The 26,333-nt window shown below is 49.2% G+C and overlaps 1 protein-coding gene across 1 annotated transcript in view; it reads left to right on the top strand.

Moving 5' to 3' along the window:
- The first annotated feature begins 218 nt into the window (after window positions 1-218).
- The window catches only part of ERMN (ermin), a 36,287-nt gene continuing 10,172 nt past the window's right edge, over window positions 219-26,333 (top strand). The window contains exon 1 of the mRNA XM_075317238.1: window positions 219-661. Coding sequence (XP_075173353.1) covers window positions 445-661 — 217 coding nt within the window. The 5' untranslated portion in view covers window positions 219-444. The remainder of the gene's footprint in view (window positions 662-26,333) is intronic.

Raw genomic sequence — 26,333 nt, 5'->3', positions numbered from 1 at the left:
TGACGTTCCTGGCCGGATTAATAAAACAACATAACCAGTGTGAGTGATAAGCGGGCGGCTCACCACTAATGTGACTAGCAATGGTCACTTGCTACGGATTAAAGATTATGAACAATCGGTGCCGCTGTTGACAAAGAAAGAACAAAAGAGCCTTTCTTGTAAGAATGGTCAGAAGGCTGTAGAATAATTACTAAGACAAAAGCTCGATTGGGCTACGAGTTCCCCTTATAAGAAAGGCAAATGTGTCCACTATAATTCACCGGAGACTCTACGGGTGCAAGACGTCTCCACCAAACATCACCCAACATCTGAGGACCCTCATAATGTCATTGAGCCATTGTTCTTCCCACCTTACGCTCCCAACAGAAGGGTGTTAACCCCAGAACTCTTCACTGCTGATTCCTTTTACTACTGGGATTTACAAATATCTTGAAGGTGTTAATAATGGCAGAAGAAGCTCAAGCAACTGAGTATAATGGGACCAAGAAGCCCGAAATTATTCCGGTGCAGATCACTGACGTGGTGGATCAGATGGATATATCCATCGTATGTGAACCAAGCCAATGTGATTCAGGCTTTACACGTGGATATCCTGACGTTCTCCTTGAGGACAAAATTATTACTACATCGGCTTTGGACTTAAATGACCAAAAGGAAGAAGGTAGAGTATCCGGGTTTTGAGATTCTTCATATATTATAATTGTACATTTCCAACTTGTCCATGTGTTACAGTGTGCCCATTGTATGCAGACAGAGAGTTGGTCTACCATGTTTGTGTTAAAGGGGTTGTCTACCTTTGGGGACATTTTTAATTTTACTTCAATGCATGTATTTGGGGCTTAAAATGATTTCGGCAATTGGGTTTCGTTACGAATTTTGCAATGTTTGGCTTTTACAGGCTCTTTGTTTTCTTACACAGTTAACTTTGATGTGGTCTGTGGTCAAAAATTAGCTGAGAAGAACTCAGATAAAGTCAGCTGAGAAGAACTCAGATAAAGTCAATTAAATAGAGCTACAAACTGAGTTGTTACAAATTTTGCATCAGTTTTTTTTACAAGCTCTTTGTTTCTGCACAGTCAACTTTGATGTGGTCTGTAGTCAAAAATCAGCTGAGAAGAACTCAACAAAAGACAGATAAAAAAAGTTTCAAACTGGGTTTCATTAAAAATTGTGCAGTTAGGCTTTTATAGGCTCTTTGATTCTCTGCACATTCAACTTTTATGTGGTCTGTGGTCTGTAATAAATCAAGTGATAGAAGCTCAGAAAAGACAGATAAAAAGTTACAAACTTGGTTTCACTACAAATTTTGCACCGTTTTGCTTTTACGGGATCTTTATTTCCCTGTACATTCAAATTTGATGTGGGCCGTAGTCATAAATTAGCTAAGAAGAGCTCAGAAAAAGACAGATAAAAAAGTTACAAACTGAGTTTCATTACAGATTTTGCACTATTTGGCTTTTACCCTCTCTTTGTTTCCCTGCACCTTCAACTTTGATGTGGTCTGTGGCCATAAATGAAGTGAGAGGAGCTGAGAAAAAGACAGATAATAGTTATAAACTGGGTTTTACTAAAAATGTTGCTCCGTTTTGCTTTTATAGGCATTTTTTTTATTTCCTGCACATTTAACAGACAAAGACAGGGAAAAAAAGTTACAAACTGGGTTTCATTACAAATTGTGCACCGTTTGGCTTTTAGGGGATCTTTATTTTCCTGCATATTCAACTTTGATGTGATCCGTGGTCATAAATTAGTTAAAAGCTTATAGAAAGACAGTCAAAAGAGTTACAAATTGGGTTTCATTACAAATTTTGCAGCATTTGGCTTTTCCACGCTCTTTGATTTTCTGCACATTTAACTTTGATGAGGTTTGTGGTCATAAATCAGCTGAGCAGAGCTCAGGAAAAGACAGATAAAAGAGTTACAAACTGGGTTTCATTACAAACTTTGCACCGTTTTTGCACTTAAACTCTCTCCCCCCCTTCCTCATTCAACTTTGATGAGGTCTTTGGTAATAAATCAGCTGAGCAGAGCTCAGAAAAAGACAGATAAAAAAGTTGCAAAATGGGTTTGATTACAAATTTTGCACCGTTTCGCTTATACAGGCTCTTTGATTTCCTGCACATTCAACTTTGATGTGGTCTGTGGTCATAAATGAAGTGAGAGGAGCTCAGAGAAAAACAGGGACAAACTTACTAACTGGGTTTCATTACAAATGTTGCACCATTTAGTTTTTACAGGATCTTTATTTCCATGCAAATTCAACTTTGATGTGGTCCATGTTCAAAAAATTAGCTAAGAGCCCAGAAAAAGAGAGAAAAGAGTTACAAACTGGGTTTCATTACACATTTTGTACCGTTTGGGTTTTCCAGGCTCTTTGGTTTAATGCACATTCAACTTTGATGTGGTCCATTGTCATAAATCAAGTGAGAGGAGCTAAAAAAAGACAGATAAAAGAGTTGCAAACTGGATTTAATTAATTTTGCATTGTTTGCTGTTTATAACATCTGTGTTGCACTATCTATTGCTGGCTCAAAAATGAATTAACTGAGAAACAGTCAGTCAGCTCACAATGATGGCCTAACAGGTTCTGCAGCCAGCAATAGACAATAAAAACATCAGGCTATAGATGGCAAACAGTGCAACATTTTTAATGATACTCAATTTCAAAAATAATTTTTCATTCACACCAATTACATGCATTGCAGTAAGAAAAATTTGTCAAAGTGGGACAACCTATAGTTGACCTTATTGTATGGTTATTCAATCAGAAAGATTTTCCTCTTTAAACAGTAAACATCCACCAGGAATTGTAGAGCAAACAAAGCCTGTAAGCGTGAGCGCCACATCACCATTAATTTAATGCCTTGCAACTTACAACTTTTATATAGAATCATGGGGATCAGAATATTAGAGTTGGAATGGCCCTCCTGGGTCATCTGGTCTTACCCCCCACTCAAAGCAGGATTCACTAAATCATCCCAGACAGATGTCCGTCTAACCTCTTTTTAAAGACTTCCATTGAAGGAGACCTCACCACCTCTCGTGGCCGCCTGTTCCACTCATTGATCACCCTCACTGTCAAAAAGCTTTTTCTAATATCTAATCTGTGTCTCCTCCCCATCAGTTTCATCTCATTGCTTCTAGTCTTTCCTTGTGAAAATGAGAATAAAACTGATCCCTCTACAGTGTGACATCCTTTAAGATATTTGTAGACCGCTATTAAGTCTCCTCTCAGTCTTCTCTTTTGCAAGCTAAACAATCCTAAATCCTGTAACCGTTCCTCATAGGACATGGTTTTCAGACCAGTCACCATTCAGGTCACTCTTCTCTGAACTTGATCCAGTTTGTTGATGTCTTTTTTAAAATGTGGTGCCCAAAACTGGACACAATATTCCAGATGAGGTCTGACCAAAGAGGAGTAAAGGGGGATAATGACTTCACGTGATCTAGACTGTATGCTTCTGTTAATACATCCTAGAAAGGCGTTTGCCTTTTTTGCTGCTGCATCACACTGTTCACTCATGTTCAGTCTGTGATCTATTTGTATACCTAAGTCTTTTTCACACATGTTGGATAGCGCTATTTCTCCCATGCTGTATAAGCTCTTTTCATTATTCTTGCCAAGATGTGTGACTTTGCATTTCTCCCTGTTAATAACCGTTCTATTAGTTGCTGCCCACTGTTCCAGCTTGTTTAGATCTTGTTGAATCCTCTCTCTCTCTTCTCTAGTATTAGCTATTCCTCCTAGCTTTGTGTCATCAGCAAATGTAATCAGTTTACTCTTAATACCTTCATCTAAATCATTGATAAAGATGTTGAACAACACGGGGCCCAGGCAGAGCCCTGTGGTACCCCACTTGAGACAGTCTTCAAGCTGGATGTGCAGCCATTTATGACCACTCTTTGACTACGATCACTAAGCCAGTTACGAATCCATCTAACAGTTTCCCTGTCCATTCCACACTTGGTCATTTTTTCAATAACGATTGTATGAGATACTTTGTCAAATGCTTTACTGAAGTCAAGATATACTACTGCATTCCTCTGATCCACCCAGGGATCAGGGAAATGCAGTAGATATAAATCAAGGAGTTTAACAAAAAAAGTTTTGAACTCCATTATTGTTAGTGAAAGTTTATCTCTGAAATTATTTTTTCTGAATATTTTTTTTTTTACTATTTTCCTAAATTTAGACTGGATAAAAGTAGATGAGGCAGAAACGGGGCCAAATTTATCTCAGTGGCGCATTCCGAGCATTATTTATCAAAAACAATGCAACCAATCAGGGCTCAGCTTACATTTTTTTTAAACAACATTGGTAAAATGAAAACTGTGCTGTGATTGCTTGTCTTTTGGTGGACAAATATGATGGTTAATCTGTTTCCTAAATTTACCCCACTGTGTGATATATTTGTCAATTTTTGCTGGACATTCAAGACATTTTTTATTATTCTACCATTTCCAATATTTGATGTCATTAATAGTGCATTCCATTAATTAGTCTGGCACAGATTACACCTTCTTTAACCATCCATTGTTTTTTAGTCACTTTCCAACTGTCAATTAGGTGTAAAAAGTGTGTAAAGCACACAGTAATATGCCACATGGATGAGTACAAGTTTGGACACATTTTTATAAATCAATGCACCCCCAAAGTATAAAAGGGGTATTTCGGTTGGAACATGTTATTAGCTATTCATAGGAGAGGTGATAACTTTTCAATCAGTAGGAGCGAGACCACTGGGATCCCAACTGATTACCAGAACGGGAGACTTTTATCATTGTGCGCATTCTGAACCGCCGCTCCACTCATTCCCTATAGGAATGCTGCACTTGGAAATTCTATTCCATGTATCTTAATTTTGATGTTTCTGCAGTATGTGCCTGGATTGCTCCATTCAGATGTATAGGACAGTCATCAAAATGATGACAATTTGCCCTTCAGCAAATAAAAAAAACATTTTCAGTCTTGGTCGTATGTTTTCCCGTACATACATCACTCGAGCTCTCAGTAGCCGCCAATTTTGTCCACTTTTTGCAATGAACAGAATTACATTTTCAAAACACATGCTGTATCAAATGGAACTTTATGACTAAATATATGGTCTATGGCGTGGGACCACATTTCTGTGTTTGTTTGTTTTTTACACATTTGACTTTGACCACAACAGTTGAAAAAATTACAAAGCATGGGAAAAAAATAGAAGAACAAATTAACAAATACTTTTTTAATTAACAGACTGCATCATTTTGGGGGACAAATTACTACTGTACATGTATTCCAACCTTGGTATGGGAATAGTCTAACACAACTACTGTGTTCTACCCAATTTGTAGCAATTTTCCTTACTCATAAAGTTACTTCTTTTGTTCTTTTCCTCACTCACAATATTTACTGTGGGACTTTGTTTCATTGTGTCTCAAGCATAAGTTACCATTTGTATATTTGTCAACATGTGACAGAACGGCCGGTGGTACAGAGCTTACTGATACCAGTGCATCCTGTAATAGCTGTATAAGCTCCACCCCTCACCCCCTGGTGAATAACATCCAGCCAATCACCCCCAGTGTATAATATCTGGCCTCTCACCCCAGTGTATAACATCTGGCCCCTCACCCCCAGTTTATAACCTCTTGCCCCTCATTATGCCATCTGCCTTTACTAACATGTAACAGAACGGCTGGTGCTACAGATCTCACTGATACCAGTGCAGTCCTGTAATAGCTGTGTAAGGGGTGGGCAGACCCCTTACAAAGAGGTACAGTTTCCCCGGAAGGTTAATGTTATTTAATTAAATTGTTTTATTGTTATATGCACTGTTTTTAGGGGTTCCCCTAGTGGCCGGGTGGGACGGCTGTCTCCACAGAAACAGGGCAGAGGAAAGGAGGAGCCGGCAGCAGAAAGGGGAGGGAGAAGGAGAGTAGTAAAGGAAAAATTAGATCCAGAGAGCAGTTGTGTCCGGGACGGGAGAGAAGAAGCAGAGAAGGGGCAGAGTGTGGGAGCTGGGTGAATAGGAAAGCCGGAGAGAAGAGGAGAAGGCGGAACCTCAAGTGCGAAGCAGTACCGGTGTGGGTCCGGTCTGTGGGTAGCCGTAGTGGGAGCCAGGTGAAGTAGATTAGCCGGGCACATCCCCACTGGAGGAGACGTCAGGAACAGGTTTTTCCCCTCAGCCAAAAAGTGTGAAGTCACCTGAAGTGTTGTGCCTCTGTGAAGAAGAAGTGTTTAATAAAAATGCCTGCTTGTTCAATTGATCCATGTCTGCAGAGTCTCTGTACGACCGATGACGGCGTCTGCACCACCACACTCTGCCCCACCAAGTCATCTCCTGTCCCAAAAGTGACGGCGGCACCAGGGGTAAGCCTAACAGAAGGGGCCACGACTACAATCCCCGAGGCACCTCTGGCACCCCGTTACATGTGGCGTATTCGGCAGGATCCGGATTATATGCAAGGGGTCCCGATCCAAGAAGATGGAGACCAAGTGGTGCCTAGGGCACAGGATCCGGATTATTGGCGAAGGGTTCCGATCCCATGGTGGGAAGAAGAACTAGTGCCTAAGGCGTTGGACCGGGCACAAGATGGCGGCAAGATGGCCGCCGTCTTCATGGACACAGTGAGCGCGCGAAGAATTGGCGCCAAAAGAAGAGCCTGGGGCTGGCCGGTGAAGAAAAAGAAGTACGGAGTACTCCGCCCAAAGAGGGGAGGTGCTGGCCCCAGGATGCTGAAGAAGACATGTGAAGTGGGCGGTGTTCCAGGAAAAAAGAAGAACCGCCGCGGAGGGGTCGATCTGATGTGGGAGACTGGGGGTGGAGTATACCCAAGAGCGGGAAAAGTAGGCCCGCCTCCACTTCCTCCAGCATCTCCACTGACCCTGACGCCCTTTCCGGAAACGCTGACTGCAAGCAGGATGGAGAACTCCGAAAGACAGCAAGCTGCGATGGCTGTGTTGGTCACGACTGGCCTGGGCAGAGGACACCAGAAGCAGACTGCGTCTGCGTCTGCGGAAGGACTCCCCCCTCACTTACCGGCTGTGCCTGGAGGACCGGAGCGGTCCACGAAAGTTACCTGGGTCACGACCTGGGACGCCGCGACCAGAGAGACCACGTCCGAGGTCCAAGCTACGTACACCGCACAGCTGCCGTCGGGAAACAGACTCCTGGGAACTCCATACCCATGCCCGGAGATACCCCCGCCAGTCGCGGTGGGATCTTCAACCCACGTAACAGTTCCGGCCCCGGAAGAACCATACGGCCGGGAGCTAGAAAAGGACGAGTGGGGTTTCTTCTGGGATCCAGTGCAGCCGTCGTCCCAGATTCGGCGGAAGTCCCCATCACCAGAACCTGACCCGGTACAGGAGAGGTTGCTGGCCGAGACCGTGGCCCGTGAAATGATGGCCGGTCCCCGGAGTGATGAATTTGAGCGACAGTGTACCGTCGGAACTGTGGTAAAGTTCAACCAGAAAGAGGGCTATGGCTTCATCGAGGATGAAGAGACCGGTGACCATTACTTTTACAATCGGGTGAACCTGAACACTGAGGGCCTACCACAACGCCTTCACACTTTATACCCGGGAGAGAAGGTGCGGTTCATGAGAGAGGTGGGATGCAGGGGCCTATTCGCGGTAGGAGTGACCCGGATGCCCACTACCCAAGAGCCTGCCCAATGGCAGCAAGAAATCGAGTGGGAGGAATGCCAATACCGGCGGCGTGCACAGCAAAGACCGGTACTAGCTGAGATCTCCCACCCGAGAAGCACACTGGCCGTAGCCCCGGAAGTCATGCCCGGACCGAGCGCTGACCCAGAGAAGGGGACCCCGGCGGTGCTGGCTATTCAACAGAGCCTGGTTACTCACCCGGTGATTGTCATGGGCAGTCCCCAGCCGTCCCGTACAGCGACCCCATCACCCCCGTCGGGGGTTGAGGAGACAAGACCGGAGACCGAGACACCGGAGCAAAATGTCAACTATGAACCCTTCCGGAGGCTGCGCCGGTTGCCTGGTCAGTCCTTGTCTGACTACGTGAAGGCTCAACGGGGTGAATGGCAACGTGCTTATCACCCTGAGTGAACCGTAAGACCGGAAGATAGTGGACCTGTTTATGTTAAATACCGGCATTGTTCAAAGCCGGAAAAGTTCTGCTGTTTGCAATCGGTTCAAGCTGCTAAGCCCGGAAGGAGCCTGACGCTGGACTGAGCCAGGGGTTCCCTCCGTGTGGTTAAAAGAAACTTTGCTATTTTGTGTTTCTGCCGTCTAGGACCGGGAGTGCTGCAAAAGCCTCCGGGCAGAAAATCTACAAAGACCGGGAGTGCTTACTGAAGGCCTCCGGGCACGTTACCTACTAAGACCGGGAGCTCCCAGGAGGGACTCCGGGCGCCGGACTGGTGCGCCCCTTGCGTGTGCCCTAAGGTGGACATATTTATAGTTTTTGCAACGACTTTATTACTTAAATGTGATTTTTAGGTTTGTGCCTTGCCGGGAGGCTTAGGCTTAAAGAGGGGAGGTATGTAAGGGGTGGGCAGACCCCTTACAAAGAGGTACAGTTTCCCCGGAAGGTTAATGCTATTTAATAAAAATGTTTTATTGTTATATGCACTGTTTTTAGGGGTTCCCCTAGTGGCCGGGTGGGACGGCTGTCTCCACAGAAACAGGGCAGAGGAAAGGAGGAGCCGGCAGCAGAAAGGGGAGGGAGAAGGAGAGTTGTAAAGGAAAAATTAGATCCAGAGAGCAGTTGTGTCCGGGACGGGAGAGAAGAAGCAGAGAAGGGGCAGAGTGTGGGAGCTGGGTGAATAGGAAAGCCGGAGAGAAGAGGAGAAGGCGGAACCTCAAGTGCGAAGCAGTACCGGTGTGGGTCCGGTCTGTGGGTAGCCGTAGTGGGAGCCAGGTGAAGTAGATTAGCCGGGCACATCCCCACTGGAGGAGACGTCAGGAACAGGTTTTTCCCCTCAGCCAAAAAGTGTGAAGTCACCTGAAGTGTTGTGCCTCTGTGAAGAAGAAGTGTTTAATAAAAATGCCTGCTGGTTCAATTGATCCATGTCTGCAGAGTCTCTGTACGACTGACGACGGCGTCTGCACCACCACACTCTGCCCCACCAAGTCATCTCCTGTCCCAAAAGTGACGGCGGCACCAGGGGTAAGCCTAGCAGAAGGGGCCACGACTACAATCCCCGAGGCACTTCTGGCACCCCGTTACAGCTGTATAAGCTCCACCCCTCATCCCTGGTGTGTGACCTCTGGCCCCTCACCCCCCAGTGTATAACATCTGGCCCCTCACCCCCAGTGTATAACATCTGGCCCCTCACCATGTCATCTGCCTTTACTTACATGTGACAGAACAGCTGGTGCTACAGATCTCACTGATACCAGTGCAGTCCTGTAATAGCTGTATAAGCTCCACCCCTCTCCCCTGGTGTGTAACCTCTGACCCCTTGCCCCCGGTGAATAACATCCATTCCCTCACCCCCAGTGTATAACATCTGACCCCTCACCATGCCATCTGTCTTTACTAACATGTGACAGAACGGCTGATGCTACAGATCTCACTCATACCAGTGCAATCCTGTAATAGGAGTCACTGATGTATAACCTTCAGCCCCTCACTCCCAGTGTATAAACTCCGGCTCCTCACCCCCAGTGTATAAGCTCCAGTGTCTCACCCCCTGGTGTATAACATGCAGCCCCTCAACATGTCATATGCCTCTAATAACATGTGATAGAATGGCTGGTGGTGCAGAGCTCACTGATACCAGTGCAGTCCTGTAATAGGAATCACTGGTGTATAACCTTCGTCCCCTCACCCCCTGTGTATAAGCTCCGGCTCCTCACCCCCAGTGTATCAGCTCCATCCTCTCACCCTCTGGTGTATAACATCCAGCCCCTCGCCCCTGGTGTATAAAATCCAGCCCCTCACCATGCCATCTGCCTTCAATAACATGTAACAGAACAGCTGATGGTGCAGAGCTCACTAATACCAGCGCAGTCCTGTAATAGGAGCCACTGGTGTATAACCTTCGGCTCCTCACTCCCAGTGTATAAGCTCTGGCTTCTCACCCCCAGTGTATAAGCTCCATCCTCTCACCACCTGGTGTATAACATCAAGGCCCTCGCCCCTGGTGTATAACATCCAGCCCCTCGCCATGCCATCTGCCTGATGGTGTAGAGCTCACTGATACCAGTGCAGTCCTGTAATAGGAGTCACTGGTGTATAACATCTGGCCCCTCAACCCCGGTCTATAACTTCCGGCCCCTCAAACCCTGGTGTATAACTTCTGGCCCCGCTCCTTTCTGTTTGCCTTTACTAACATGTGACAGAACAACTGGTGATGCAGATCTCACTGATACCAGCGCCGTCCTGTAATAGAAACCACCTGGGTAACAAGTCCGTTCATGACATTTCCTATATTTCCCGATCACCTGGCAATGATATTATTGAGAAATTAAGGAACCGCATCAACTCACCTATGAAGTGGAGACCCCGTAATTTTACAGAGCAGAGGGCAGAAAAGTCACAAATGCTCTGCTGACTCCATCACTGCAGAGTCCAGACCTCCTCTGGTATTAAAGAGAACCTTTCACTCAATTCATGCTGCCCAAACCACGGTATGTCTTTCTCTAATATGTTCTGGCATTTTAGAGACAACAAAGCTCAAGGACCAAGTCTGAGACCCCAGGATTAGACATGACTAGTCCGGCACCGCTCTTGGCTGGCTTCTCCATGATGCACCGCTCTTGGCTGGCTTCTCCATGCATCGCTCTTGGCTGGCTTCTCCATGCATCGCTCTTGGCTGGCTTCTCCATGCATCGCTCTTGGCTGGCTTCTCCATGCACCGCTCTAGGCTGGCTTCTCCATGCATCACTCTTTGCTGGCTTCTCCATGCATCACTCTTGGCTGGCTTCTCCATGCATCGCTCTTGGCTGGCTTCTCCATGCATCGCTCTTGGCTGGCTTCTCCATGCATCGCTCTTGGCTGGCTTCTCCATGCATCGCTCTTGGCTGGCTTCTCCATGCATCGCTCTTGGCTGGCTTCTCCATGCACCACTCTTGGCTGGCTTCTCCATGCACCGCTCTTGGCTGGCTTCTCCATGCACCGCTCTTGGCTGGCTTCTCCATGCACCGCTCTTTGCTGGCTTCTCCATGCACCACTCTTGGCTGGCTTCTCCATGCACCGCTCTTGGCTGGCTTCTCCATGCACCGCTCTTGGCTGGCTTCTCCATGCACCGCTCTTGGCTGGCTTCTCCATGCATCGCTCTTGGCTGGCTTCTCCATGCATCGCTCTTGGCTGGCTTCTCCATGCATCGCTCTTGGCTGGCTTCTCCATGCACCACTCTTGGCTGGCTTCTCCATGCACCGCTCTTGGCTGGCTTCTCCATGCACCGCTCTTGGCTGGCTTCTCCATGCACCGCTCTTTGCTGGCTTCTCCATGCACCACTCTTGGCTGGCTTCTCCATGCACCGCTCTTGGCTGGCTTCTCCATGCACCGCTCTTGGCTGGCTTCTCCATGCACCGCTCTTGGCTGGCTTCTCCATGCATCGCTCTTGGCTGGCTTCTCCATGCACTGCTCTTGGCTGGCTTCTCCATGCATCGCTCTTGGCTGGCTTCTCCATGCACCGCTCTTGGCTGGCTTCTCCATGCATCGCTCTTGGCTGGCTTCTCCATGCACCATTCTAGTTGACTGACCAGGTCTTTCTTGTGTGTGTGTACATAGGGATAGACATGTTAATCAACTAGACTGGTGCAGAGAGTAGCCGGCTGGGGCTGTACCCAATGAGTCTCATGTCTCCCAGTTTGTCTCAGACAGATTTTTTAATTTTTATGCAGTTAGACTCTGATTATTGATGCTGGAGGTTTGGGCAGAATAAATCTTCTGATAGGTTCCCTTTAAAGTCAGCACAAAAACTGTGCCCCTTCTGGGACCTTCATCATATGGGTTTCTATGGCCGAGCAAGTGCATGCACGCCTTACATCACTAAGCACATGCCAAACGTTGGATAGAATGGTGTAAAGCACCAGACTCCAGAGCAGTGGTAACGTGTTCATGTTTCTCTATCTAGAGATTACAGATACCAGGAGAACGTTATCGGCCCAACTGCATTGTGCCCGCTGTAAAGTTTGGTGGAGGAGAGATAATGCTCTGGGGCTAGTTTGTCAGGGCCACTCCAGTCCATTGAAGAGAAATATTAACACTTCAGCATAAGACATTTGGGACAATTGTAGCTTCCAACTTTTTGGGAACCATTTGGGGAAAGCCTTTTTTTGTCCCCATGACCATAAAGACATGGTTGGGGGAGTTTTGGGTAGAAGAACATGTCCAGAAACACAGACTCTGGACATATTACAATCTATAAACCATATACTGCACTGTTACCATATGATTAAAATATATGGTCTAATAACACAATTTCTTAAAACTCTTAAAACACTGATAAAAAATACAGAGCAAATGCAGAGACTAAAGGCCGCTTTACACGCAGCGACATAGCTAACGAGATGTCGTTGGGGTCACGGAATTTGTGACGCACATCCGACCTCGTTAGCGACGTCGTTGGGTGTGAAACGCACGAACGACCGTTAACGATCAAAATTACTCACCTTATCGTTGATCGTTGACACGTCGTTCTAATCCCAAATATCGTTGTTGCAGGACGCAGGTTGTTTGTATTTCCTGCGGCACCACACATCGCTACGTGTGACACCGCAGGAGCGACATGCATCTCCTTACCTGCGTCCACCGGCAATGAGGAAGGAAGGAGGTGGGCGGGATGTTATGGCCGCTCATCTCCACCCCTCCGCTTCTATTGGGCAGCCGCTTAGTGACGCCGCACGAACCGCCCCCTTAGAAAGGAAGCTGTTCGTCGGCCACAGCGACGTCACTAGGAAGGTAAGTACGTGTGACGGGTCCTAGCGATATTGTGAGCCACGGGCAGCGATTTGCCCGTGATGCACAACCGACGAGGGCGGGTGCTTTCACCAGCTTCATCGCTAGCAATGTCGCTGCGTGTAAAGCAGCCTTTAGAAGCTAAAAAGTGACAATGATACATCAGACATGCACCGATTAATACTGTAGTGTTCGCCAGCCATTACATACGACTATGTCTACAAAAATGTATTCTTTCTAGAAATAGCACAACTTTGGTCGATAGGCCGTGACTGCACATCAAAAAAGAGACAGTTGCACACTGCAGTGCTAAGATATGTAAGCAATGAACATAGGAATATGAATATGCATTATTGCCATGAAAAACATGTAAAAATTGAGATACTTAGCACACAAAAATGGCCAGTTTAATGTGAGCCCAACAGCCACCGTCAAGGCGACCTTTTTATACCTCCGTCCGATATTTCACAACTCTTATAATTAATTATTTTTTTACTTTACCGTATTTTTCAGACTATAAGACGCACCGGACCATAAGACGCACCCTGGTTTTATAGAAGGAAAATAGGAAAATAAAATTTTAAGCAACAAAAAATGTGGTCATGACATACTGTTATGGGGTGAGGATCTGCTGCTGACACTACTATGGGGGTAATGTCCCCAAATTCTCTAGTAAGGTACCCCAGTACTAGTGGGGGTAATGATCCTCCTGCCTTGTATATAATCCCCATCCTTATATTTATATGTCCCTCATCCTGCTATATGTCACCCTTCATCCTGCTATATGTGCCCCATCATCCTGCTATATGTGCCCCATCATCCTGCTCATATATACCCCATCATCCTGCTCATATGTACCCCATCATCCTGCTCATATGTGCCCCATCATCCTGCTCATATGTGCCCCATCATCCTGCTCATATGTGCCCCATCATCCTGCTCATATGTGCCCCATCATCCTGCTCATATGTGCCCTATCATCCTGCTCATATGTGCCCTATCATCCAGCTCATATGTGCCCTATCATCCTGCTCATATGTGCCCTATCATCTTGCTCATATGTGCCCCATCATCCTGCCCCATCATCCTGCTCATATGTGCCTCATCATCCTGCTAATATGTGCCCTATCATCCTGCTCATATGTGCCCCATCATCCTGCCCCATCATCCTGCTCATATGTGCCCCATCATCCTGCCCCATCATCCTGCTCATATGTGCCCTATCATCCTGCTCATATGTGCCCCATCATCCTGCCCCATCATCCTGCTCATATGTGCCCCATCATCCTGCCCCATCATCCTGCTCATATGTGCCCTATCATCCTGCTCATATGTGCCTCATCATCCTGCTCATATGTGCCCTATCATCCTGCTCATATGTGCCCCATCATCCTGCCCCATCATCCTGCTCATATGTGCCCTATCATCCTGCTCATATGTGCCCCATCATCCTGCCCCATCATCCTGCTCATATGTGCCCTATCATCCTGCTCATATGTGCCCCATCATCCTGCTCCATCATCCTGCTCATATGTGCCCTATCATCCTGCTCATATGTGCCCCATCGTCCTGCTCATATGTACCCCATCATCCTGCTCATATGTGCCCTATCATCCTGCTCATATGTGCCCTATCATCCTGCTCATATGTGCCCTATCATCCTGCTCATATGTGCTCTATCATTCTGCTCATATGTGCCCCATCATCCTGCTCATATGTGCCCCATCATCCTGCTCATATGTGCCCTATCATCCTGCTCATATGTGCCCCATCATCCTGCTCATATGTGCCCCATCATCCTGCTCATATGTGCCCTATCATCCTGCTCATATGTGCCCCATCATCCTGCTCATATGTGCCCTATCATCCTGCTCATATGTGCCCTATCATCCTGCTCATATGTGCCCTATCATCCTGCTCATATGTGCCCTATCATCCTGCTCATATGTGCCCCATCATCCTGCTCATATGTGCCCTATCATCCTGCTCATATGTGCCCCATCATCCTGCTCATATGTGCCCTATCATCCTGCTCAGATGTGCCCCATCATCCTGCTCATATGTGCCCCATCATCCTGCTCATATGTGCCCTATCATCCTGCTCATATGTGCCCCATCATCCTGCTCATATGTGCCCTATCATCCTGCTCATATGTGCCCTATCATCCTGCTCATATGTGCCCCATCATCCTGCTCATATGTGCCCTATCATCCTGCTCATATGTGCCCCATCATCCTGCTCATATGTGCCCTATCATCCTGCTCAGATGTGCCCCATCATCCTGCTCATATGTGCCCCATCATCCTGCTCATATGTGCCCTATCATCCTGCTCATATGTGCCCCATCATCCTGCTCATATGTGCCCTATCATCCTGCTCATATGTGCCCTATCATCCTGCTCATATGTGCCCCATCATCCTGCTCATATGTGCCCTATCATCCTGCTCATATGTGCCCCATCATCCTGCTCATATGTGCCCTATCATCCTGCTCATATGTGCCCCATCATCCTGCGGCACACACAAAAAAACCCAAACATTTACATTCACATTTCCTCGCTCCACGCAGCGTCACTCCTCTGTCTGTGCCGGCAGCGCTGTGTGGAGTCGGCCACACTCCCTGCAGCACTGCAATCTCCTGTTTGTGCCGGCGACGCTGTATGGACACGTGCGCACAGCGATGACGTCATCGCTGTGAGCCCCGCTAGTCTCTACACAGTGTGGCCGGCAATCAGGAGGACATCGCGGTGCTGCAGGGGAACGGTGAGTGTACTGATTCACTGCGCCCCGCGCTGATGATGATGCGCGGGGAGCAGTAAATACAGCCGCACATGACCACTCCAGGCTGTAGTTGCCAGGGGTGATCATGGCTGGCTTTTTACTATGCGCGCACTCCCCGCCCATCACCCCGCCCACCTGTCAGCGTCAGCTTCAGTGCTGAGAGATGATGGGCGGGAGGATGGGCGTGCACATGTAATGAGCGGGCCCACGTGGTCACGGCAGGCGCTGCTACAGCCTGCTCGTGCCCCTGATGACCCGCTCCACCGCAGCACCCTCATTCCCTGCAGCCACATTCAGACCATAAGACGCACCCCCCACTTTCCCCCAACATTTGGGGCAAAAAAAGTGCATCTTATGGTCCGAAAAATAATCCAAATATATAGCATAATAAATGACTTTTTTCCTACAACACAGCCTTTTAACTGAAAAGGGCATTGTTAGATCTCTGGGCATATTTCTTTCAGTAAATACCTGTGCACCGGAATCTCTACAGAGACGCCAACTTACTCACCACCCCGGCTGGGTGACGTTCTCCCCTACACTTCCCTGGTCATCCACGTGTGCTGGTGCCTCCTTCCCCTCCCGGGCCCTGTATATGTCACACAGGGTTCCCAGGAGTGCACTTAAGAAGCGCAGGCACACACTGGCCTTCCGCTTAAAGGGTCGGCGTGCTGTTTCCAGGAAATGCCTCTCAGCCTATGGCTGAGAAGCACAGTGTAATTAAGGCACCTTCCCATTAGGGTAGGTGCCTGCGCAACACATACAGTTACTCAGTATTCCAGTCTGCTAGCTAGTTGTCAGATCCCGTTAAGCCTGTGTCTGCCTCTGGTAACTGCCTTACCATACCTGACTTCCTCTGCCATGCCCACCATTCCTGTTCATACGTACCTGTCCAGCCTGCCTCAGTCACCCTGTTTGTACCTGTCTATACTTGAGTCCATCACCTGTCCTGGGGGTCAGCTGCCACAGTCCAGGTCACTACACTGGGAGTGGTACCTGGTGTATGCCTTGCGGTGAGAGCTTAGTTAAGCCCCTCCCTCTAACGGGTAAGCCTAGGTTCCCCCTGTGGTCCAGGTGTTCCACTAAACCCGCTCGCTGCCTCTACACCGGCCGCGAGCGTTACAATACCTTTGCAGTAATACCCATAATATACCAGTTGTGGAGTATTTCCTTTATCTGTGTTGTGCCGTTCCACTCTTATAAGTTTATACATAAAGGGTTAACTGGGTGTTACCAGTTGGGGTGCGCTCCTTTTATGTCACAGTCCAACTAGTTTTCACTTTGTAAGGCCAAACCCCTTTGACAAGATGGATGGTAACACCCAGTTGTCAATTTACTTAGAAATTTCCAGGAGGAATAACAGAGTAACGACACAAGAAAGAGTTTTGAAAAAAGATGATCCAGAATGATCTACATGGTATTTACTAACACAAGTATTACTAAAACACACATCAGGAGCAGACAATATGTTGGGTGTTTGAACCAATTTAAAAAAAAAATTGTTTAAAAGAACAGAGAGTCCTCAGTGGTTGATACCTTTTAATGGCTAACTGAAAAGTGGTATCAACCAACGAGGACTCTCTGTTCTTTTAAACATTTTTTTTTTATCTCTACTGGCTAACACGGTACAAAGATATATTTTACTTGAACCAATTTCATGTTTTGGAATTTAAAATCATATGCAATAAAAAAAAAAATAATCAGAAATCCTGTGCCTGGCGTCCATGGATTGTAAATGGGAGCCACAGAGCAGATGAATGAGCCTCACATACAATCTTCCATCAACAAATGTATCACTCAGTTGAATTTTGCACCATTGTTATTTACAAAACAACAGAACAAAGACCCTTTTTAGTACCTCTTGAGTCGAGCATTGTTTTGCTTGCCATGAAAATCAAATCAGTGTTGTGAAATAGCGCAAGAACTCAGTTTCCGGCATCTTGCAGGGTAAATATCAGATGTTTTTGAGAAGATCTATACATTTTAGTACCAGGTTACCAGGGGTACTTTGCACACTACGACATCGCAAGCCAATGCTTGCGATGCCGAGCGCGATAGTCCCCACCCCCGTTGCAGCTGCGATATCTTGTGATAGCTGCCGTAGTGAACATTATCGCTACGCCAGCTTCACATGCACTCACCTGCCCTGCGACGTCGCTCTGGCCGGCGACCCGCCTCCTTCCTAAGGGGGCGGGTCGTACGCCGTCACAGCGATGTCACACGGCAGGCGGCCAATAGAAGCAGAAGGGCGGAGATGAGCGGGACGTAAACATCCCACCCACATCCTTCCTTCCGCATAGCCGGCGTGAGCCGCAGGTAGGAGATGTTCTTCGCTCCTGCGGCTTCACACACAGCGATGTGTGCTGCCGCAGGAATGAGGAACAACATCGTAACATTGGTCCTTCCATAATTATGGAAATGACCGATGCTACACCGATCATACGATTTCGACACTTTTGCGCTCGTTAATCGTATCAAAAACGATTTACACACTTCGATATCGACAGCAACGCCGGATGTGCGTCACTTTCGATTTGACCACACCGACATCGCACCTGCGATGTCGTAGTGTGCAAAGTATACCTTACTTTATTGAAAGGGGTTGTCCAGGACTCAGATATTGATGAACTATTGTTTGGATCGGTCATCAACCATCAGATCAGAGGAGCTCTGAAATCCAGCGTTATCACTTATTAGCAAGTACCAGGTTCCAAAGTCTGAAGCACATAGTGTATGTAAGTGGGACACCAACATGCAGTACACTGCATAATTGTCATGGGTATATCACGGGTGACAGACAGAGACATGTGGTTTCTGGCCATAGAAGGTCACAGCATTTGGCTACACAGAATGCTCCCTGTTACGGTTGCTGCGAGCACTGGAGACTATGTCCAGATTTCTTGCTACTGCACATGTGCGAGCGCTGGAGACTAAGTCCAGATTTCTTGCTACTGCACATGTGCGAGCGCTGGAGACTAAGTCCAGATTTCTTGCTACTGCACATGTGCGAGCGCTGGAGACTAAGTCCAGATTTCTTGCTACTGCACATGTGCGAGCGCTGGAGACTAAGTCCAGATTTCTTGCTACTGCACATGTGCGAGCGCCGGAGACTAAGTCCTATCTTGGAGCCATTGCACATGTGCGGGTGACATCATCGCTGACACGGGGTCACATGTCTCTGACACCTTCTATGCCGATTGGTCGCTGGTCATGTGCTTGTGATGCCTTGCTCGGTGATAGGCCAGCATGACGTCACGCCTGTCGTTCTGGCAGCGGATTGGCTCTGGTGTCCTCCATCTTGGATGAGGCACAGAGTCTATATAAGACCCTGACACACGCCACATGGCGCTCAGTCCTCTTGGTTCATGCATAAGAGTAGACGCTCTGTGCGCGTTCCTCTAGGCATTCCTCTGTCTATGCTAGGTGAGCGCTACCGGCAGGGTAGCGTTCTTATACCTTACAGCTTTGGCTGATGTCCGTATCCTTACCTCTTAGGGGAGCGGACATAGGCAGGTGCCTGAGGCACATGGTCTGGCTGGGCCTTGTGGTTCGACTCGTAGGTGGATGTTGCCGCTAGGGTAACGTTCCTTATACTGCGTCTGGCAGTTGTTCGTGTCCTCGCACACTAGGGGAGCGAACAGAGGTAGGAGCTTTGTGCGGCTTATGCTGCTGTTCGTCTCTTTTGCACCACTAGAGCGGACCTAGGTAGGTGCCATTTCGCACACATTGCCTTTGTCTCTGTGATTATTAACATAGATCATTCCACACACCCTCCAAGTAAGGGAGGAATTGCTTTACTTACTTATTATATCCTTCTGTGAGTTAACAGAGGTATTGCACTCTGCCATAGTCTGCAGCAGAGTCTTTGCACGGTGACTGTCTGATACTCCTTTAGGTTATTATCAGACAGCCCCCCGTAACACTCCCTGACTTTCCGTTGTTCCTGCTGTCAGTATTCATTGGTATAGGTAGCTTTCCTGCTGGATTCATCTCTCCCCCTTTTGGACCCAGCAGGAGCTCGCCTTCCACCCAGCTGCTGATCATCAGCATTCTCTTCATGCTTATATACCCCTTCCTTCCTTTGGACTGGTGCTAGTGATATTCTTCAGTTTATTCAAGCCCTGTTTGCAAGCAGGTGGCTTGTACTCCTCTGTGGTATCGTTGCAGAAAGCTTTGTAGATAAGTAGTTCATGCTTTTCCCCTGTGTGTCCTTCTTGTGTATTCTATAGTATTTAGTGAGGCTAACGAAGAACTCATCCCACTCGTTCCCTATTTAGGCTCTGTAAAGCCCCACAGGTGTTGTGTCGGTGCATTACCTTCAGGGACTCCACTCGGCTGGATCTGGTCACAGGTAGGAGATCTTCTTCTTGTCGTGACGCCACTCTCAGTATTGCGGCCAGTAGGGACCGCCACTGCAGGTTGAGGGTCGCCTGGGGCTGATGGTATGTGCAGTTAGTTGGAATAGCCTCCTGAGAGTGAGGCAAGCCCCAGGGCCCGATGTAGGTGCGTAGTACCACAAGGCGCAGAATAACTCGACACAGGCAGAATGTCTTTCAGGGTTTTTACTCACTTCAGGTGGCAGGGTGAGTAATCCGGGCGTAGCTGGGATGAACCAGGCGGGAACCAGGTGTCCTTCAGGCTGACTTGTGAGGGTGACTACTAACTCGCCTTCCTTAGCCCTTTTTGGTTTGGGGTGACCCCGACTTTTAGTCCCTATGGGGGTCACCCAGGGAAGTTGCTGAAGCCTCACTCCCCTTCGTTTGCCGTGTGCTTGTTGCCTGGGCCAGATCACTCCAGCTTCTTGCCTCCTGTGAGCTATGGGCCCTAACTGTGGCTACGTGGCTGCGGCTTTTGTGGTGTTGTGGCGTGGGCTTTGAGAGCCCCACACCGGCAGGTTTAGCAAAAGAAAGCTGGATCTATCTCCGCTTCGGGATCTGCCGCCCGTCTGGGCCTGGTACTCCCTAGCAGTCTCCTTACTTCCCACTCTGTGCTCTCTCTTTAGCTGGAGATGGGTTTCGGGTAGCACTCCTAGTTGACCGTTCTCCCCCGTCGGTAGCCACTGCGCGGACGCTGTCAGACTCCAGCAGCCCAGGGGAAGGGGTCAGCTCCTCTCGGAGCTCCCTGGACTCTGCTCTGAACTGGCTCACTGCTCCTCCTCTCCTGTTCTTGCCTACGCCACCTAGCAACCAGATTCTCTTACCACACCCCTTGAGAGGAGATGGAGGCTTTTGGCCCCCTCCACTATTCCAGTGAAGGTCAAGGCTTTTCCCCCTCCTGGGATCCCCAGGGGTCCTCTCATGGGTACATGTGTGAGAGCTGATTACTATGCGCCTGTGTACCACACCCCTGTCAGCCTTCTGGATTACCTGTATTGTACTGTCCCCAGCATGGGTGCAGTACTCAGTGGTGCCTGACCAGGTCAGGGGCGCCACATTCCCCCTTAGTTATCACCAGCACGTCCTCGGGCTGCAAGACAACATTTTTAAAATGCATAAAACATTAAAACATGTAAAACATTTTTAAAAGCACCAGGTACCATACATCACCACCCTCCACCCACAAGTCCGTTAACCCACCCAAAACCCTCTCACGTTGGCCGCGGCTTCAGCCACTTCTGGCAGGATGTAGAGGCGGCTTTCATGGGCTGGTGGTTTCAGGGTATACCTGGCCTGGTGGATCCGCGCCTTCAGCCTCTTCTGGCAGGATGCAGAGGCGGCCTCCACAGTTGGTGCCGACCAGGTACCCTCTTTGTGGTGGAGAGCCAGGCCCCATAAACAGGCATGCTCTCTGGTCGCAGGTGAGCCAAGGCCCTATATACGGACGGGCTCCTCCTGGTTGCAGACGAGCCAAGCCCCTAAACAGGCTGACTCTGGTGGTGGTGGTGCCCTCTGGTGTAACTATTTACACTGCGAGAGTTTGTGGCTATAGCCAGTTCATAGCCTTAAGGTTTATTTCTCACAATAGTTTTTGTGGGCACATTCTTGAACTTTAAAACGTTGCAAAACAAACTTTCCAAACTGGTCAAAACTCGCTGTACTTTACTTAAACTTAGGCGGATTCCTCTTCACCAGGGCTTGGGCCTGTAGGGCTGCGGCACCTGTTGCTTTCTTGACCTTTTTCTTCATCTGTGGTTATCTCTTCATTAGGTCTTTGGTCTTTTCTTTCTTTATTACTGTCTTTCCTTTCTTCTTCTTTGGGACATGGCACTACATCTAGCGCGTACCAGCCTCTTTCGCCTTGATGCAGGGTAAACTGTACGGAATCTCCCATTCTTAAGTTTCTGCCAGGGTGTCCTCTGGGCAGATGAGCTCTGACGTCTCTTCTGTTGACGAAGATACCTTCCTTTATGCCAGGTGCTACGATGAACCCGTATCCTGACTTGAGGCTGAAGTCCTCCACTACTCCTCTGCAAAGGGGTCCTCTGGCCTGGGCTTTGGCTCTTCTCAGGAACCTTTTCTCCTGTAGGTCTCTGGCCGTGACTTCTCTCTGCTCTGGGGATGGCGGTGCAGGGGAAAACTGGGTTCTGCTGCGGCGCTGCGTCTTGCGGGCTGGATTCTGCGAAGTGCAGCTTACAAGCTCCCAGGTGAGGCTTTGGGGCAGATCTTCTTCCGCAGGAGGTGTCAGGTCTTCCTCGTCCCAACGGGAATATGGCAGCATCTCCGGCTCTGGGACTAGCACTGCTGCTGGCTCCGGGGGCAACTCCTCAGCTTCTTGCCCTCCTCTCCCCCTTAGTTCTTCGCTGCACTCTGGTCGTGGCAGCGCTGGGGATGAGTGTTCCTCAGCTGGCCCAGGCGGTGGACTCTTCAGCGTGGTTGCTGCAGGGGTTGCCTTAGGGGTGTTCGGAGGGAGCATGTATCGGTCCACCATCTCCTGTGGGAACTTGGCCTCCAGGTCAGCCTTCAGCTGCCAGTATGCGGAGTCTTCACCTATCAGGGATTTCCTAGTAGGGACCTCCTTAGGCTGGGGAGCGGTGTCTGCTCTGGCCTTGCAGGCCGGGGAAAATGGTGATGCAATCTCTTGGCGGGCCGCGCCCTGTATGGCGGCGGCCTGGTCTTGGCGGGCCGCGCCCTGTATGGCGGCGGCCTGGTCTTGGCGGGCCGCGCCTGGCATGGCGGCGGCCTGGTCTGTGCGGGCCGAGCCTGGCGTGGCGGCGGCCTGGATCTGCGTCGCTGTTGCGGCCAGTTCTTGGCGGGCCGGACTGGGCGTTGCTGCAGGGACCGGGTCTTGGTGGGCCGAGCAGGGCATCGCTGCGGCGGCCGGGGCTTGGCGGGCCGAGCAGGGCATCGCTGCGGCGGCCGGGGCTTGGCGGGCCGAGCAGGGCATCGCTGCGGCGGCCGGGGCTTGGCGGGCCGAGCAGGGCATCGCTGCGGCGGCCGGGGCTTGGCGGGCCGAGCAGGGCATCGCTGCGGCGGCCGGGGCTTGGCGGGCCGCACCTGGCATGGCTGCGGCCTGGCTCAGCGTCGCCGCGCCGGGCGCCTCTTCTGGGACCGCGGTCGTAGCAGCAGGGGTTGGAGCACTTGCGCTGGCCGGGGCAACTCTGGACTCACCCATCAGTGGCACCATCGGGATCTGAGTCGTCGCCGCTCGATCTGGCAGGCGTCGCGCGGCTCCCTCCTCGTAGGTCCGAACCGCCGCAGCCATCTCCAGAAGCTCCGTGCGTCCCTCACTGAGCTGTCGCATAATCCTGGCCTCCAGCTGATCGCAGAAGATAGCAAGCTCCCGGCACCACCAGGCAGCAGAGCCTGGTTCTGGGTATCCACGTCCGGACTCCATCTCTTCTCTCTGCAGCAGCAGGCTTGTGGCTCTCTTTCCTTCCCGCCGTCTCTGGACGCTTCCGCTCTCTTCACAAGCGAGGTCAGAACTCTGCAGGGGATCTCTGGGTAGCCACACCTCTTCGTGGGCGGTAACTTCTTCCAGCGCGGGCTGCTGTTGTTTTTCAGCGCGCTTTTCATGGTGGCAATATGGCGGCGCTTCCAATTTTTCAAGCGGACCGCCCAGGCACATGGTCACCTGTCTCAACAGGTCTAGTCCTTATCCTGTTCGTGACGCCAGATGTAAAGCCCCACAGGTGTTGTGTCGGTGCATTACCTTCAGGGACTCCACTCGGCTGGATCTGGTCACAGGTAGGAGATCTTCTTCTTGTCGTGACGCCACTCTCAGTATTGCGGCCAGTAGGGACCGCCACTGCAGGTTGAGGGTCGCCTGGGGCTGATGGTATGTGCAGTTAGTTGGAATAGCCTCCTGAGAGTGAGGCAAGCCCCAGGGCCCGATGTAGGTGCGTAGTACCACAAGGCGCAGAATAACTCCACACAGGCAGAATGTCTTTCAGGGTTTTTACTCACTTCAGGTGGCAGGGTGAGTAACCCGGGCGTAGCTGGGATGAACCAGGCGGGAACCAGGTGTCCTTCAGGCTGACTTGTGAGGGTGACTACTAACTCGCCTTCCTTAGCCCTTTTTGGTTTGGGGTGACCCCGACTTTTAGTCCCTATGGGGGTCACCCAGGGAAGTTGCTGAAGCCTCACTCCCCTTCGTTTGCCGTGTGCTTGTTGCCTGGGCCAGATCACTCCAGCTTCTTGCCTCCTGTGAGCTATGGGCCCTAACTGTGGCTACGTGGCTGCGGCTTTTGTGGTGTTGTGGCGTGGGCTTTGAGAGCCCCACACCGGCAGGTTTAGCAAAAGAAAGCTGGATCTATCTCCGCTTCGGGATCTGCCGCCCGTCTGGGCCTGGTACTCCCTAGCAGTCTCCTTACTTCCCACTCTGTGCTCTCTCTTTAGCTGGAGATGGGTTTCGGGTAGCACTCCTAGTTGACCGTTCTCCCCCGTCGGTAGCCACTGCGCGGACGCTGTCAGACTCCAGCAGCCCAGGGGAAGGGGTCAGCTCCTCTCGGAGCTCCCTGGACTCTGCTCTGAACTGGCTCACTGCTCCTCCTCTCCTGTTCTTGCCTACGCCACCTAGCAACCAGATTCTCTTACCACACCCCTTGAGAGGAGATGGAGGCTTTTGGCCCCCTCCACTATTCCAGTGAAGGTCAAGGCTTTTCCCCCTCCTGGGATCCCCAGGGGTCCTCTCATGGGTACATGTGTGAGAGCTGATTACTATGCGCCTGTGTACCACACCCCTGTCAGCCTTCTGGATTACCTGTATTGTACTGTCCCCAGCATGGGTGCAGTACTCAGTGGTGCCTGACCAGGTCAGGGGCGCCACAGCTCCACCACTAGGGATACCTAGGGTCAGGTATCCAGCTCTCTGCATAGAAGTGGAACCTATCTAGGGTGGTGAAGGACCCCAGGGATCAGCCGTAGGTTTGATTAGGGGTCACTATTTCCCTTTCCCTAGACACAGGGTTTCCCTTCCCTTTGCCGTGCGCTTGGAACTTCCCCGTACCTAGCGTGACAGTAATGTTCCCTCTTTAAAAAAAAGTGTCTATAAAAGGTGATCGAAAGTTCCCATTAAAACAAAATAATGACAGATCGTAATGGAAGACAAATGATGTTACATGACAGTGGCACAGCACGCTTAGTAGTTACAGTGCACAATTAGGGTGTATTTTACTTGGTGGTTACTATTCCCTGTAGGTGGCGCTGTTAAGTTTCATGGTTGCTAATCTCTCAGTGAAATGGAACACCTGAACATTCTAAAATTTACAAGTAACAATGTGTCACACAATAAACTTTATTTCCAGCAAGTGAGAGTTGATTGACAATGACCACAGATCGATGTAATAGCCACACTGACTACAATTTCTATAATGGGTGTTATCTCTTATTCATAGGATAGGGGATAACTGACTGGGGGAGGGGGGGTGGTGATAAATGGCAATCCCGAGACTGGGGCTCTGCAGGATCAAAGCTACTTACATCAAGCACCTACATGACCATTGATTGTTTGTTGAAGTCAAAATCATGAAAGTCCTGGGGTCTGACTCCCATTGATCAATAATTTAGTCTCTATCCTTTGCAAAGAGGATAACTTATTGTTTTTGTTCAGGAGAATGGTCAATTTTCACTCATACCTTCCCATACCCCTACATATTACCAAAAATCAATTCCTACCATTATTAATTTCAGTCCACTGCTGATAAAGTATTGGAAGTAATAGCTCAGTCATGTTACAAGCCACATTGCCACTAACCTTCTACTTCTCCTTGGCCACAATCCTTCTCCAGGCTGAAGTTCATGCAACACAATTTATATTGGGTTTCTAATGGGCTGATGTCTGTGTCATTCCTTGCAGACCCCTTGTAAAATAGGGTCACTAATGGGGGCTCTGCATTCCTGGCATTTTAGGGGCTCGGCCAATGTGACAAGGCACCCTAAAACCATTCCAAATACATCTGCACTCCAATATGGCACTCCTTCCCTACTGAGCTTTGCACTGTGCCTCAAAGGACGTTTTTGACCACATATGGGATGTAGATTCCAAAATGGGGTCACATATGGGGGGGGCTTACACTGTTTAGGCACATCAGGGGCTCTGCAAACGCAACATTATCTGCTAACAGTTTCAGCCAATTTGGCATTCCAACAGTCTAATGTCGCTCCTTCCCTTCTGAGCACTGTCCTACACCCAAACAGTAGTTTTCGACCACATATGGGGTATCAGCGTTTCTCCTATTACCCTCATATAAAATGTAAACTTTGGAGCCAAATCAACATTTTAGTGGAAATATGGTAATTTTTTAT

This window comes from Anomaloglossus baeobatrachus, chromosome 7 (assembly GCF_048569485.1).
Source record: "Anomaloglossus baeobatrachus isolate aAnoBae1 chromosome 7, aAnoBae1.hap1, whole genome shotgun sequence".
Lineage (NCBI taxonomy): Eukaryota > Metazoa > Chordata > Amphibia > Anura > Aromobatidae > Anomaloglossus > Anomaloglossus baeobatrachus.
The sequence above is the reverse complement of the archived record's forward strand: the minus strand, read 5'-3'. Positions and strand labels throughout refer to the sequence as shown.